General features: G+C 48.1%; 1 protein-coding gene across 3 annotated transcripts in view; it reads left to right on the top strand.

The window, feature by feature from the left end:
* The first annotated feature begins 507 nt into the window (after positions 1 to 507).
* The window catches only part of BDNF (brain derived neurotrophic factor), a 36,688-nt gene continuing 24,424 nt past the window's right edge, over positions 508 to 12,771 (top strand). Inside the window, exon 1 of one of the 3 annotated variants that reach the window (XM_027908635.1) lies at positions 508 to 817. In XM_027908635.1, coding sequence (XP_027764436.1) covers positions 815 to 817 — 3 coding nt within the window. In that variant the 5' untranslated portion in view covers positions 508 to 814. Of the gene's footprint in view, positions 818 to 1,698; positions 1,818 to 1,933; positions 1,957 to 12,771 lie in introns of those variants that run through there. The other 2 variants (XM_027908631.1, XM_027908637.1) reach the window with 2 other exon arrangements.

Here is a 12,771-nt window from a genome sequence, read left to right as displayed (position 1 = left end):
GGAGGAAAAGTGTGCGGGGAAGTTGCGGCTCGGGAAAAGCAGGGGTTTCCGAAGGGAGCTTGTCTTGGCAACTGTGCCATGCTCCTCTTGTGGCAGGACCTAGTATGCAACAAGTCCCTGGAGCACTTCCCGTGCGAGCGCAGAGTGAACGTTGACATTTAAAAAAAACAAACAAACAAAAAAACCCAACAAACCGAAAACCAAACAAAAAAAACCCTCCAAACAAACAAAAACAGACCCAAAAAAAAAAAAAAAAGAGAACCAAATACAAAAAACCCCCGAATGGTTACTTACCTGTCCTCAATGCAAATCTCCAGAGCCGGCTCGTCTTGCACGGCCCCAGGTGCGAGCCGGGAGGTGGAAGGAGGGCGGTGGGAGTCAGGGCTCACTGCACAGCGCGCCCGGCCGGCCAGGACTTTCCTGGGGAACTTACTGTCCCGCTCCAGTTTCCTGGGAGGCGGCCGCGATCACGTTTTATACCCTGTTGTTGGTAACCCCTCTCATTCATTAAGATCACGTAAGAACTCAGAGGGAAACGTGACTCTGAGCTAAGGCGTTTGCGTAAATCTATAGGTTTTTAAAACTCCCTGCCAGTTGCTTTCTGTCTTCTGTAGGCACCAAGGTGGTGGAGAGTTTAAGCTTGCGGATATTGCAAAGGGTTATTAGATTCATAAGTCACACCAAGTGGTGGGCGATCCACTGAGCAAAGCAGAAGTTCTCACATGATGACTTCAAACAAGACACATTACCTTCCAGCATCTGTTGGAGAGACTGGATTTTAAGACACTTCTGTCTCCAGGACAGCAAAGAAACAATGGTGAGTACCCATAAAAAAAGCCTATTTTTAATAACTGGAGAGAAGAACAAAAACAACAACAACAACAAAAGCTCGAGATGTTGCTTAACGACAGTATCTGATATCACGGGCTCGGCTTTCTAGTACTTAATACACCAAAGCGCGTAACCCGCGGAGGCCGAGAGAATCGTGCTTTTAGACAGCGTTAACTTTAATTGCAGTGCTCTTTGATTTAGGGCTGCGATGGAAACACCGCGTCTGAGAGAGAGAGAGAGAGAGAGAGAGAAAACTTGGGAGCTGTGGCGGCCGGGCTGCCGGCAGGCGCTCGCCTGCCCTCCCCGGCTCGCTCCCCCTGCCCTGTGTCCCTCGGCGGGCACGGGAGGCGCCGTCGGGGGGGGCCGCCGGGATGGAGGGGGGGGCGCAGCTCCCCGGAGCGGGGGTCGGGGCTGCCCCGGTAAGGGGGGGGATGCGGAGCGGTGCGGGGCGGCACGTGACAGGCGGGGGGCCGGGGCGGCCCGGGGCGCGCAGCGGGCGCGGAAGCGGAGCCGAGCGGAGAGGAGCGGAGCGGAGCGGGGAGGAGGCGGCGGCGGCGGCGGCAGCACCCTGGACAGCAGCGGCGGCGGCGGGGCCCCGGCGGGAGGCGGCCCCGCACCGCTCCGCATCGCCTCTCGACCCTGCGGGCTCGCGGAGCCGCCGGGCACCCGGTACCGGCTTCCCTCCCCCGCCAACCCCCCCTTCCCCACCACCACCACCACCCCGGTCCTTCCCCTCCCTCCCCTCCCCTCCCCGCCCGCCGCCCTCTCGCCCCGCTGGAGCTGGGCTAAGTTGAATTCCTAGCGGTGCGGGCTGGAAAAGGAACAAGAGAGGAGGGAAGGGAAAAAAAAAAAAAAAAAGAAAAGGAAAAAAAAAAAAAAAAGAGTCTTGCAAGCTCCGGGGGTTGGTTTGACGGTGTCAACTTTGGGAAATGCCAGTATTTATCTCCGCGATCTAGCCACTGCTCGTGGTGTTAGCTGTGACCAAGGTAAGCGGAGGGGGAACCCCCCCGGCGGCCCCCTCCGACTCCTGTCTCTCTCTCTCTCTCTGTGGTGCGGGGATGGGTGCCTGCTCTTTGCCTAGTTTTGTTACCTTGCTGGCTGGTCGGTGTGTGAGGACTAGAAAAGGTAGGAGAAGCTGGATGAGATTGCACTACGAGTTGAGTTAAGTTGTGCCTGATTTAACCTGGGAATCTCGTCTATGTGCGTGTGCATGCTTTGGGCAGAGATGCAACTGATCTTTACCTAGAGAAGCAGATGAGACGGATTTTGCATAGCTAAAGAGATGCAGCTGAGCTCTAGCTGGCACTGTGCACGACTGATCTTATATAGATAAAGAGACGCAGCTGATCTTTACCTACATGGAGATTAACTGACCCCTCTGTGTACGCAACCTACGGCTGAAAGGGAGAGCCGTGCATGTATTGCTGATGATCCAATATCCAATATAATTAATGATGTGAGTGCGTGCGTGCGTGTGTGTGTGTGTGTGTGTTTGACAAGCCTGAAACCCAAACGCAGCCCCCCCAACTGGAGATCATTCGGATAAGCTTTCTGCTCATCTCCCTATCTCTAGTGCCTCCCCCCCACACCTCCCCCCCTCCAACCCCCCCCTCCCCGCTCGCTTCCGATTCTTCCTACGTAGAAATGTAGCTAATAATATTTAGTCTCCGGGCTAAAAATAAGCTCTGGAAAGTCAGCAGTTTGGCGAAGCAGCGGCGGTAGCAGCAGCGCTCGCAGGTAGAGAGGCTCTGGGGGTCCCCGGCTCCGCACGGAGAGGCTGTGCATCGCCCACCCCGCGCTGCCGGGGGGGCAGTGCGCTCCCGCGGAGGAGGGTCCGCATGGAGCCGCGCTGCCCCCGCCGCCCCGCTCCAGCCAGCCTGCGCCTCCCCGCCCGGGGAATCCCGGCCGCCGGGAGACACCCCTCCTCCCCGCCCCGGCCGAGCCCCCCACCCCCAGCACGGCCGCGGCCGCGGGGGCGACGGGCGCTCCCTGCGGCAGAGCCGGCGGGCCCCGCTGCGGCGCCGGGGCCCCGCCGGGCGGGAGGGAGCCAGGCAGGCAGGCAGGGAAGGAGGGAGGCAGGGAGGGCGGATCCCGCCGCCCCCGCCTCCCGCCGGGCTCCCGCTCCGGCTCGCACGTAGCGCCGGCTCGCAGGGAACCCCCCGGCAGGCGGGATGCCGGCCCCGCCGCGGGGGAGGCGGCGGCGTCCCCACCGCGCAGCCGGGCGGAGCCGCCGCGCAGGGCACCGCGGGCCGGGCCGGGCCGGGCCGGGCTGGGCTCCCCCCCGCCGGTGTCCCCCCGTGCTCCCCCCATCCCCAGCCCCCACCGCGGTTGCCACGGCGACCGCCTTTCCCCCCCCCCCCCCCAGGAGGCTCCGTCCTGCGGTGCCGCGGGGATGGGGGCGGCGGGGATGCCGCCCCTCCGCCGCCCCCTCCGCCCCGCGCCCCCGGGAGGAGCTCCTCGCCGGCGGACCCCGGACGGCACCGCTCTCCGCGCCGGGCCCCGGGGCCGGGCCGGGCACCGGCACCGAGCGCAGCCAAAATGGAGGTGCTGCAGGACGGCACCGGCGGGGCGCGGGGCTCCCGCGGAACTCGGTCACCTGGCGCGCCTCTGCTGCGGTGGTATCTGTTTGGGGCGGAGGGGGATTGGGTTTTTTGTTTTTTGTTTTTTTTTAATCAAGAAAGCGAAGCGGCCGCTCTCCTCTCTCCGGGAGATGCGCTGCCGGCCGCCCGGGCTCCGCGTCGCGCTCCCCCGCCCTCCCCCAAGGCCAGCCGGGGAAAGGGGCCGGGCAGGATCCCTCCGTGGATTTTTCCATTTTCACTTGGAGAACTCGCGTTTACTGGGGATGCCTGTCAGGGTGCCATATGAGGCAGTTCTTGGCAGCTCTAAGGCGAGGAGAGAGGATGCCGAGAAGAGCCAGGTCGCAGCAGCATCCGTCATTTGCAGTCTGGGTGAAACTCAAACACTCGTAGTTTTCAGTGTTGGTTTCATTAAATTTGTAATGATATGTCCCCTGACCTTTTTTCACCGAAGAAAAAGTCATACGGGTAGAGCTAATATCCGGATACATCCACTGTGAAATAATGGTTGATGAGGCCTACTAAAAATCTATCCACTTCCCAAAATAATTTGTTCTGTTGTATAGGAGGTTGCCAAGGAGCTTCTATTTATATGAATTTTCCACTCCATGCATAATTTTGTGTATCTTCCTATATTTTAGGTTTGCACCCATTACTTTCTTACCAGCTCTCAAAAAACTCTGATATTTCCCTTCCTGCCTCTGTTGCCATGTTTCTGATGAATTCTAATCATTCTCTGCAGAGACGCATGGGACAGGCAGCTGCTAACAAATGACACTGGGCCATATTTGGTCACATTTGCTCACGGTGACTCATACCTTAATCTGCAAGTAGCTTTATTGATTTTAGTATCTACTATTTCTCCAGGAGCTGTCACCAGTTTGGTGGCGGTTCATCACCACCTTTCATCTCCTATGGTTATGACACCATAAAATGTCCGATCTTCTTCGAATATCTCTTCATCCTGCAAAGTTTTGACATGGCAGTCTATCTTTCCCCCTTTTTTTAATAGTTTTATGTTACCTGGTACCACGAGCGTTGTCTTCCTTCAGTTGCTTGATGTCTGTCAGGTGTCGGCGTCCAGCATGAGATTTTTTTTTTTTTTTTTAATGTGGTATTTGACACACAGATATTGCCTCTCTGCAAGTTTGCCGTTCTCAGCAGCTCTCCATTTGGATAACTTCTTGGATTTTCAGCATTGTTAAACAATTTCCTATTTCAAATCATCTGATAAGTTCTCAGTATTTATTTTTAGTGGCCACCATTCACAGGCATATGTGCTGGTGGATTAATGTCTAGCATTTCATTAACCTGAGGTGGCTGGACGCATACATTTGGCTTTCTACAGCAAGTCCTTCATTTCTTTTCTTTATCACACCAATACTGTTGAGCTCTTAGAAATGCTCTGAGAAAGTGCAGACTGTGTGCCATTTAGTAACCATGAGGTGCTTCCTAAATACAGTGGCATACGGTTGCCCTGCCATGAGAAATTCTGGAAAAGGTGGATGAATCCCAAGGGACAGCTTTTCCTTGGAGCTGTAAGTCTTGCCATGAATCACTGTAGTAAATCACCACTGAGCACTTGAAGATGTAGCTGCCAGAATTTTTTTAATCAGATACGCCAACAAAGAGAGCATCCGTGAGATTTCAGGAGAACTAGTTCATTCCTCCGGCAAAAAATAGTCATGTCAGGTTCTGTAAACAGCATCTGTAAGAAACAGTGCCTCTCAAAATCGTGGAAAATCCTAGACCTTGGGAAAGAGACAGGTAGCACAAGGTAAAATACATATGGATAGACACTTTCACGGCTCCCTCCCCTTTGAGCTAACATTAGATTGGGGCTAAGAAACTAGGGCTAGCGAAAGCAGGCTTGTCAGAGGGGTCCTTAAAATGGATTTGATGGGTTTTGGGGCACGAAGAACTAGAAAGAAAGAATGAACAAATGCAGGACTGGTTTTTGTGATCCTCGTTTTCGTTTTGTGGTCAGCGAGCCCAGCCAGTCACGAGGACCAGAGGATACGGGCAGATGATATGTCAAACAAATAAGGTATTACTTTTTGTGTGCCTCGAAGTAAGATCTTGCAATGGGTGCGAATATCCCATGTTTCTCTTCTGTATGAGTTTCCACATGGTTTTACACCTCCTTTCTGCATCTCTCCCACCACATTGTTAGGAATACTAAAATGCCCTGACAGGGAAATGTCAGAGGACATCCTGCAGTGCCCAGGGCACGTGATGAGCAGGTTCTCATGCAAGCTGCTCACCAGCTTTGGTGAATCCCTACACCCACGTGCCAGCAAGGTGTAGGGTAGGGCACTGGCTTCTCCTGTGAACTGAAAATATCTCTGAGACATACTCTTGCAAAATTGTAGCCAGGAAAACATACCAACTGACATGGAGTTCATATAACAACTGCCCACCCATTTCATTATTTCACAAATGTGTGATTCGTGCTTGTGAGCTGTCACCATTAACATTTCCATCTGTCTCAATATTGCTTCTATTCTTAGTTGCTTTGTGGTAGATGTAGGTGTATGAAAAGGATTTTTCCCCCCCCTCCCTGTGTCGTGAAACGAAATAAATGGAAGCCACATATATGTATAACCACGCATTTCATGCAGGCAGCAAGAAATACAGGCACTTTTTGTGGCACTCCCATTACTAGATGTAGAGGTAGAGTAAGAAGCAAGAAGTGAGTAAGCAGGAAGGGAAGTAAGGAGTCCATGTGGCCTCTTGGTGCTGCTGAGACATGTGCTCAATGGGGAAAACCATGAGTAAGTCAAAATCTAACTGCAAAAGAACAGGATTACTTTGATTGCCTTTTGAGCATGCAGTTGGAGAGACCTACTTTCCTAACCGTGTAAGTATGGGAATAATTTTGCTTACCATGTAATCCTAATTGGTCTCTTCCTGAGGCAGGCTCAAAGGGAAAATAGCTATGACACTCTTTGGTGATCAACAGATCAGGTCCTCAGCCGTGTAGATATTTCTAAACTCAGAGCTTTCAGGCTACTCATTGCTCGGGCAAACAGAAAACACTTTGCCTAACACGGGCAAAACCTGCATTTCTCGGTCCCTCTGTGCCAAAAGTGCAATGGATGGGCTGGCTACCTGTGGAACGGATCTGACATTTCACAGCAGCCCCCAGCAAAGGTGAAATCTGGCGTCAGTCACGTCATTCACGGCAGAGTGCAAACTCACAGTCTCCTGATGGATAAAGCCATTTGAAAGTCGCTGATGTACGTGACTGATTTTCGCCCCTGGCGCAGGTTGACGCTTCCCAGAGGGGCACTGCTTAGCCAGGTCTGGTCCGTGGCATAAGCTGGGCTGCAGGGGGTTGGCCCCTGCCCCTCTTTTGCTAGTGGAGAGCCTTTGGGGCCAGGACGTGACCACAGAGCCAGCTCTGCTGTCGGTAAGTGGTTTCCCCACGGTCCCAGGCTGTTGGATGGTCTCCTGTGGGGAACATTAGTGGCGGGACTGTAATGGACCAAGGTCTTGCCAGAAGTGGCCAAGTGAATACTTTCTCTTCCCCCCTGCCTTTTCGTGGTTTGGTCTGTCTTTTTTTTTTTTTTTTTTCCTTCCCCTTCCCAAAATAGCACACAAAACCCCAATTTAACAAGCGTAAACTGTACACTCTGGCCTCCAATTTATTTTGACATTTGGCAAGAATGATTATGCAACATGTTCATTAAGTCATAACATTTTCGCTACTTTCCCATTCCAGATCCTTATTGACTGTAGCACATGTGAAAATAATGAACTTATTTATTCTCCAAATGGACAGTAGACCCCAAAGCTCCCAAGAAATTGCATTGTTTATGGATGTAAAGTATGCAGAGACTTTTAAGGCCCTAGGTCTTACCTGACTGTACAAAAATATAATGGTTCATTTCTGAGAGGGGTGAGAATGAGTTTATCATCCACTAAAATGTTTATAATAGATTGTGCAGCTAAGGAGGTCTCATCAGACCAGTTGTTTCTTCTTTCTTAAACAGAGCCTTTGTGGGATTTGGGAATAATGCAGTAAAAAGTTATGGTAGTAGATAATTAGATGGACCAACTAAAAGCAATATGAAAGGGGGCTGGTAGCACAAGGATTACAGAAGGTGTGTGGGCATTTTGACATCCAGAAAACATTATAGATCTGGTCTCAGCTACCTCAGTCTCATGATGATAATTAAGAAATGTGGGTGTAGAAAAGCTCTTTGCATGGTTTGGTTGGATTATTGCTGCAGTTCAAAACACAATTGACAGAGACACCCACATTGGACATGATTGCCCTTTGATGAGGCAGATACTGACTTTTTAAAGCTGACACAGTTAAAATTATGTCTAAAGTTTATGGGGCCACAAGCTTCACACTAGACTCCATTATTATAACAAATGGTAAAATACAAGTCAAAGCAGTTAAAAAAAAAAAAAAAAAAAGGGAGAGGCATGCTGAGGAGGAAGGGACTCTGGCAGTGGGAAGGCTTCAGGTTTAACCCTTCTCTTCATCTGTTTGGCAAGAGTAGAAGCACATGGGCAGTGTCCAGGGGGTTGTCTTTGTACTTGTGTCTTCTCTAAAGACAGACAGGAGGGAAGACCAGCGAGTCTGGTTCCATTGATAACCCACAGAGTGTAAAGCCTGGTTCCTATCCAGCTTGTGTGTTGTGTGGCACACCTTTCCAGCTCCTTTACCTCTGTTTGTTCATCAGTAAAACAAAGCTGTTACTAACCTCCCCTCTGAGCACTGAATAAGGGGGAAAAAAAACACCAAAAAAAATATAAATTTAAAAAAATCAAATCAAACCAAACCAAACCAAACCAAACCCCACACAAAGTTTGCATTTCTTTATATGTGGAACATGTCTTTCAGAAACACTTGTGAATGGGAAGAGAATGATGGAGGCTGTTTCGATGGTGACTGCTGGAGCCTAAGACAAGGCTTATTGTAGTCACTCTTGCAGCATATTATTCTAATATCAGAGACACTAAACCTGTACAGCTCTGGAAATGTCAAAGTATTGACTTCAGCCCTGATCATGCATTCAGCTTTCTTTGTTCTTTTACATGTTACCTTGAAACATCAGCAATAGAAGGAGGTTGTAGGTTGGCCCACAGGTTGTTCTGTATCTGTCACTTAGCTCCCATTCAGATTTCCCCTGGGGAATCAGAAGAGGCCACACATTGTCAAGGCAGACAGAGCTGTGAAAATATTTGACATTTCAAAATTATCTTTTTTTCCTAGTATTTTGAACATAAACTCAGTTCTTTATTTGTTTTACAGACTGTTCAGAGAGGCTTTCAGTATTTGCCTCTAAAGCTATCATCAATAGTCTGACAATGACATTTGCTAAAATATTCAGATTCAAAGCAAAATAATATCATGAAAAGACAATAGATTTAATGGATTTCAGGGAAACAGGTGGTTACCAAAGGAAAAAAAAATTAAAAAAAAAAAAAAAAAAAAAGGCATCTGATTTCTGACAGCAAATACCTTTTGAAACCCAACCAACTCCACTGAGAATGGGATGCAGCAAGAGTCATGAGCAGAGGCCACAAGATGGGAGCTGCTCAGGTGTTAGTTGGCTCTGTCAAGTACATGTTCACTCACATCTGCCAAAAGTTTAAAAAAACCATCTGAGAGGATATTTGGCTGAACTTTGTAAACAGGTAGCTGATAAAAAAGTGTTGACCAGGAAAACGAAAAGCCTTAGCAGTTTTTAAATTAGGCTAAATCCAGGGTTTGAATTTTCCAGTGGATGACGATACATCTCAAATATCTTTTTCTTCTGTATGTCTCCTGCTGTACCCTGAAGTGTGAAACCCCTTGTTCTATTGCTGAAAATCTGTTGTACCAGGGAGCAAATAAAGAATAATGTGCCTACTGGTCAGAGTCCTTCACAGAAGGGGTCAATCTTGCAGTATTTCCCATACAAATCCCTTTTTGTGTACCAAATTTGGTTTATTGAGTAAGTTATTCTAAGTCCTTGCACCACACTCATCATTCATCACTGAACACCTTTCTAAGTGATGTGACTAATATTTGTCACACGTTTTGCTCTCATCCTCTTCCAAGGGAACAACTATTTAATTGCAGGATTTTTCCGTGCCAGTTTGCTTGTTTGGTTGGGTTGGTTTATTTGGTTGGGTTTTGTTTGGTTTGGGGTTTTTTTTGTTGTTGTGCACGAGTCTTTCACAAAGCTCCTGGTGGTGCAAGAGGGGAGAGTTTAATCATAGATTCCCCTCCTCTCTTTCTCTGTGGCATTCACTCCTGTATCAGCAGTCGGTCACTCTATCCACCACTTATTCCCCAGGCAGATCTGATTCTCGGGCTTTTTCCGCCCACCACCTGTTGTTTTCCTCTTCCCAAATCCTTCACCTAGAATCAGCTGCCCAACCATGGTCATAGCCCAGGAGACCCACTGCTTTTCTCACCTCTTTTTTTTTTTTTTGAGCTCTTTCAGAGACCCAAATGTGTCTGACTTCAGAGGGGCTTTTAATCCCCAGCCTAATGCCTTTGGCACCAAATAGTTATTTTTATCATCTACTTTCCCATCAAAAGTTTTTCTGCAGCATTCCCTAAAGAAAATTCTTCTGGCTCTCAAATCTTAAGGAAACCAGAATACCTGACAAGAAGACTAAAAGTCCTTAAAAAGGCAAACCTAGAAAGTTAATTCAGAACGGCCAGAATTCATTTTCCATGTGGATTTCCCAGACAAAGGGTGTAAATTCAGACCAATGCAAGGCATACGCTTCAGGCCAGAAGAAAAGACAGAAAGATGGTGGGACCTCCCCAAATTGTTTTCTTGTGGGTCCATCAGCCTGTCCAAGGGCAGGACCAAAGCCATGTACTGGCTGTATCTGGAGCCTTGGTGATGGAAGCTGTCCACTGACTTCTGAGTCCGTGCTTTCTGTGGGATGTTAGTAAAGATTAATGGTTAGCTAAAAATCGATTGGCTAAATTTAGATGGAGGTCCTAGTACCAGTTTGTCAAACAGACAATGAGGATGTGTTTTTCATCTGCTTGTCTTTCATTTGTATTAGCACTCAGGCTGAGCCTTTTCTCCTGAGTCTCTCTAAGCCCATCAGCATGTGGAATTAGCACAGCGTTCATTCACTGCAGGGGTGAGGGCTTGACAAAAGCACAGCAAACCCAAACTGCAAAACAAACTATGTTGTCAGTTGTGCTTCCCCAGCTCTGGTGGCTGGTGCAATTTTCTGGCAGTTAACATGGTCTAAATTAAGGAGCTAATCAGAAATAAGACTGAAAATTATATTGGTTCTTATTTACTTTCTTTTCTCTTGATACGGCTTCTTAGAAGAATATTTTTAACAGATCCTTTAAACATTTGTAGTAAGAAGCAATAGACAAAATGTCATAATTTCCATATGAAGGAGTTTCTCTCAGTGCAATTCCTGTATAAAAAAGCCATTTTATCCTAATATGGTCTTAGAGCCTAAGTAACATATTCTGTCGCAATGACTTTTGCATCAAAACAATTTTTCTGTTTCATATCCAAGAAGGAATGTTGAATATTTAAATTCCATATCCTTTTTGATCTTAATTCCCATCACAGAAGAGCTCTTTAGGCCTCACCAGTGTGCTCTAGGTGCAATATCAGAGTATATTTTTCATATTACGGGATCTAACCCAAATTAAGAAACCAGAGGGGTGGAAGCTATACATGCCTGGGAGGGAAAATGATTCTGCTCAGAGCATGTAGCAGGGTAAAGCATCAAACAGAAACGTAACAAAAGTCTAAAATAAGGGTTTTAATGCCTTGCTGCAAAGTCCTTGCTGAAAATCTAGCACTCAGCTCCCTGCTGATTTAAAAAACTTTGCATTCCTGCTGACTTGAGTGGTGTTTATATTCAAATAAGTAAAGGCACCATGAGTACAACTGCAAGTTGCAATAAATTATGGCAGATTAAGCAGGCTAACTGATGAAATACAAAGAGGTGTTTAAAGCTACCACTCCCTTGTAAGCATTCACGTTTCAGATGTATAAACTACAGCAAAAATAAACAGTGTCCAGAAAATGAATGTAGATAACGTTGTTTACGAATTTATACCCCAATGGCACGAGTCCTGAACCACCAAGAAAGGCCCCACTAAATGACTTGCCAAAGCCAGGGGTGAATTTTACTTGAGTAGCCTTTGAGCTGTATCCAACCCTAAAAATAGAGGGGCTCTGAGCACGTCAGATGCAGGATTGCTTTCCTCCTGCTTAAGGTTGTGTTGGCATGGGTTTTGTGGTGGTGGCCGTGTCTCCACTGCTGGATGCTCCCGCCCCACCACCACACCTCAAGAGCCACCCTGTCCTTGTGCAGGCTGGGGCAGAGAGATCGATGACGTTTTCCCGTTTGAGAAACGGCGTAGAACGTGAGGAAAGTTATTTTAAAACAGCTTAAAGTTCGTATTGATTTTCCCGGATCAATATTTCAGGATTTTTGAATTCCAGGGTGGCCGTGCATCCGCCCCGTGCCTCGTTCCCATCTCCCTGCATCTCTAAATGGTAGTCTGAGCACGTCACGTGCTGCAGAGAGAGAACCAGCTGTGCATCCAATTACCCCTGCACTGGACGTGTGAGGAGGAAAATAATATTTTAATAGGAGGAGTATACCCAAAAACACAGCTATGCTGGTACCAGTTACTATTTAAAGCCATCCTGCAGTGCAGGTCAGTGGAATAATTTCACCTGGCCTATGCAGAGGGGATAAAGGCCCTCTCTGTGCAATTCCCAGTCCCTGGGGCTGGGTGTTGCAGGGAAAGGAGAGAGGAAAGCAGGGATGGCACCCTCTTTGTTGGCCAGACCATCCCTTTTATCTGGGCAAGTGAAAACTGCTGGACAGACACGTGGCTGCCTATTAATCTCCCAAGTGGAATGCAGTAACATTTACACACGACGTGGCTCCAGTCATTAAATTACCGAAAGATTAACAATCCCAAGTGCTCAATAAACAGAAGAGACACCGTACAAATGAAGCATTTTAGTCAGGGGGAAATTTTTGCTTTAACGTGACTAATCCAGCACTTGTTTCTTGAGCCACAAGTCGCAGTCACTGGAGGAGGAGAACATAATGTGGTCTGGATTTCATTTTGAGGGCTCTCTTTAATTTTTACTGCTGCACCGATAGTTTTAGTTTGCAACTAACAAAAAATATCTACCGTTCCTCAAGTACTTCCCTCTTTAATGCTTTAGGTGGTTAACAAAGAAAATGTTTTGAACTCCAGGGTTGTTTCTTAGGTGAAGTAGCTTGATACCCTATTTAAAGAAAAAAATACCCGGAATTCATCTTTAAACACATCAGCTTGTTAAAAGTATTGACGTGACCGTGCTTCCAAGGGAGACTGAGCCAAAGCGCCTTAACCTCTCTG

Source organism: Empidonax traillii, unplaced genomic scaffold, assembly GCF_003031625.1.
Source record: "Empidonax traillii isolate 1590-97213 ecotype Southwest subspecies unplaced genomic scaffold, ASM303162v1 scaffold1774:size128514, whole genome shotgun sequence".
Classification (NCBI taxonomy): domain Eukaryota; kingdom Metazoa; phylum Chordata; class Aves; order Passeriformes; family Tyrannidae; genus Empidonax; species Empidonax traillii.
This window is presented reverse-complemented; position numbering and strand designations above follow the sequence as displayed.